Source organism: Merops nubicus, unplaced genomic scaffold (genome assembly GCF_000691845.1).
Source record: "Merops nubicus isolate BGI_N331 unplaced genomic scaffold, ASM69184v1 scaffold35283, whole genome shotgun sequence".
NCBI classification, from domain to species: Eukaryota; Metazoa; Chordata; class Aves; order Coraciiformes; family Meropidae; genus Merops; species Merops nubicus.
Window position 1 is genome coordinate 1 of NW_008597475.1, and position 2252 is coordinate 2252.

The 2252-nt window shown below is 60.2% G+C and overlaps 1 protein-coding gene across 1 annotated transcript in view; it reads left to right on the plus strand.

The window, feature by feature from the left end:
* Window positions 1-399: 399 nt before the first annotated feature.
* LOC103769514 (TNF receptor-associated factor 2-like) overlaps window positions 400-2252 on the plus strand; it is a 2604-nt gene continuing 751 nt past the window's right edge. The window contains exons 1-2 of the mRNA XM_008936714.1: window positions 400-469; window positions 1286-1434. Of these exons, the coding sequence (XP_008934962.1) occupies window positions 400-469; window positions 1286-1434 (219 nt within the window). The remainder of the gene's footprint in view (window positions 470-1285; window positions 1435-2252) is intronic.

Below are 2252 nucleotides of genomic sequence, written 5' to 3' on the forward strand. Positions count from 1 at the left end.
TTTTTTATCAGTTATCTCATTTAGATGCGAGATCTTAATTTCTGGTTCTGCTTTAGCTGAGAAAAATGAGGGTGAGAAACAAATATTTCTTGTGGAGGTGGGTTCTTTATCTTCAGAAGTGAGGCAACTAGACAAGTGCTGTTGAGTCTGGGGAGGAGACAGGTCTAGGATGTGGATGGGGTGGAAAAGGGACATGAGGATAACTGTTAGGATTATGTTTAAATGTACAGGTGAGGAAGCACCAAATGAAATGGATGTTAAAGAGAAGGAAGTAGAGTTACCACTGTCCCTCTGTCAGTTCCCCACCTGGTTTTACCTGTGCAGGGTCACAGGAGTGCTGAGGACCCCAGGTGGGCTGTGGGGATGGGCTGCTTGGACTGGCAGAGGGTGGCATCTGCCATGCAGCCTTGGGTCAAGCAGGTGGAGAGGGAGAACGAGGGGAAACGAGTTGGGGAGTGCCAGGAGGGAAGTGGGTGGCAAAGCCCTGATCTCCTCCTTCCCCTGAGTGCACAGGGTCTGCTGGTTCTAGTCTGCCTGTTCCCCAAAGCTCCCCGAGCCCCCCAGTAACACCAGCTCTGACCTGGGGTGGGTAGCTCTGCGCTGATGGGGGGGGCAGCTTGCCATGGGTCCCTTCCAAGGTGGAGTCCCTTGGCATCCCAACGTGGGCATTCCCAGAATCACTGGAGAAGAGGAGAGCCCGAGACCCCAGAGCCTGCACCCAGCAGTGCTGGGCGGCCGGGACCCTAATGGGAGAGTGGGGCTGGAGCTGGAGCTCTGCCCCGCAGGGTGCCATGGCTTCTGAGGGGGTCTGCCCCAGACAGGGGGCTTGGGGGGCTTCCTCCTTGCTCGGCAGCACTGCTGCCCTGACCCACTGTGCCTGCAGCCCTGGGGTGTGGCAGAGCTGGTGAGCCTGGGGGCATGCAGTGGGCAGTGCCCGGACTGGGTCCATGCAGTGGGCAGTGCCTGGGCTGGGGGCTGTGCAGCAGGCAGTGCCCACCTCCCAGCACAACTCCAGCTCTGTGCCCACTGCAGTGGGTGGGGAGGCTGAGCCCCTGCTCTTGGTCGCAGCTGGGCCAGGGCCCTGTGGCCACCTCCCCTCGGGCTGTCGCCAGGCCAGCCCGAGGTGGCACCTGGCTGTTGGCTGTACCTGGTGGCTTTCCAGACCACCTCTGGTGCAGGTATTTTAAGGGCTGCTTCCAGGATCCAAGCTAGAGTCCTGAGAGTCCAGAGGAGCCTGCTGGTGCCAGGCTGAGCTCACCGTGTCCCTTTGGCACCTCTTTGACAGCTTTCTACACGAGCAAGTACGGCTACAAGATGTGCCTGCGCATCTACCTGAACGGGGACGGCACCGGGCGCGGGACCCACCTCTCCCTGTTCTTCGTGGTGATGAAAGGACCCAACGACGCGCTCCTGCGCTGGCCCTTCAACCAGAAGGTAGGTGTGGCACAGAGCTGCTGTGCCCAGCGAGGTGCCCCTTGAGTCTTGCACCCACCTGGGCTGCTAGACAGCGCTGGCCTGGGCTGTGCCGCGGGCAGGAGGAGGAAGGCCTTGGCTGTGTCAGCTCCCCGGGGTTCCCCAGCCCTGCTGAAGCACTGAGCAAGCTCCAGGGCAGGGCCCTGGCACTCGGGGGCTGCAGCAGGACCTGGCAGCGGGCTGGAGGGTGAGTAGAGCCTCTGCCCCAACTTGGGGCAAGGGAAAGCACGCTTGAGGCACAGCTGGTGCTCGCTGGGGGCCAGAGCCCCCCGCTGCCAGTCCTGGATGCTTTGAGAGAGGCTTCAAAGCTGAGTGAGCAGAGTACTGATGCAGAGAGAGGGGCCAGCTTCTGTAGAGGGACAGCACCTCCTCAGCCTCCTGAGGTGCCTGGGTGGGGTGCAGATGCTGGGAGCGATCGCCACGCCGGCCGGCTGTAGGTTTTCAGAGTCATCCCTGTGCTGCCACGGGAGCTCCTGGTGACAGGGCAGGATGGGGGGAGGTTTCTGCAGAACGTCCCCGAGGTGACGTTCTCTGCTGACCCTCTGTTTTGCCAATGACAGGCCCAACAAAAATGATACAGCCAGCAGAAAGATGAACCAATACACAGACTGCATTGTAGACAGAAATGTTACTCTGTGAATGACTGCCGGGGGTACAGACAGGTCAACAAGCTCAAACATGATCGACCTCACCCCCAATGATCCCACAGACGACATGACCCAGCCCACAACAGGGGGTACAAACCGTGACCCGAGGCTGCCCACAGCTGGCATGGGAAA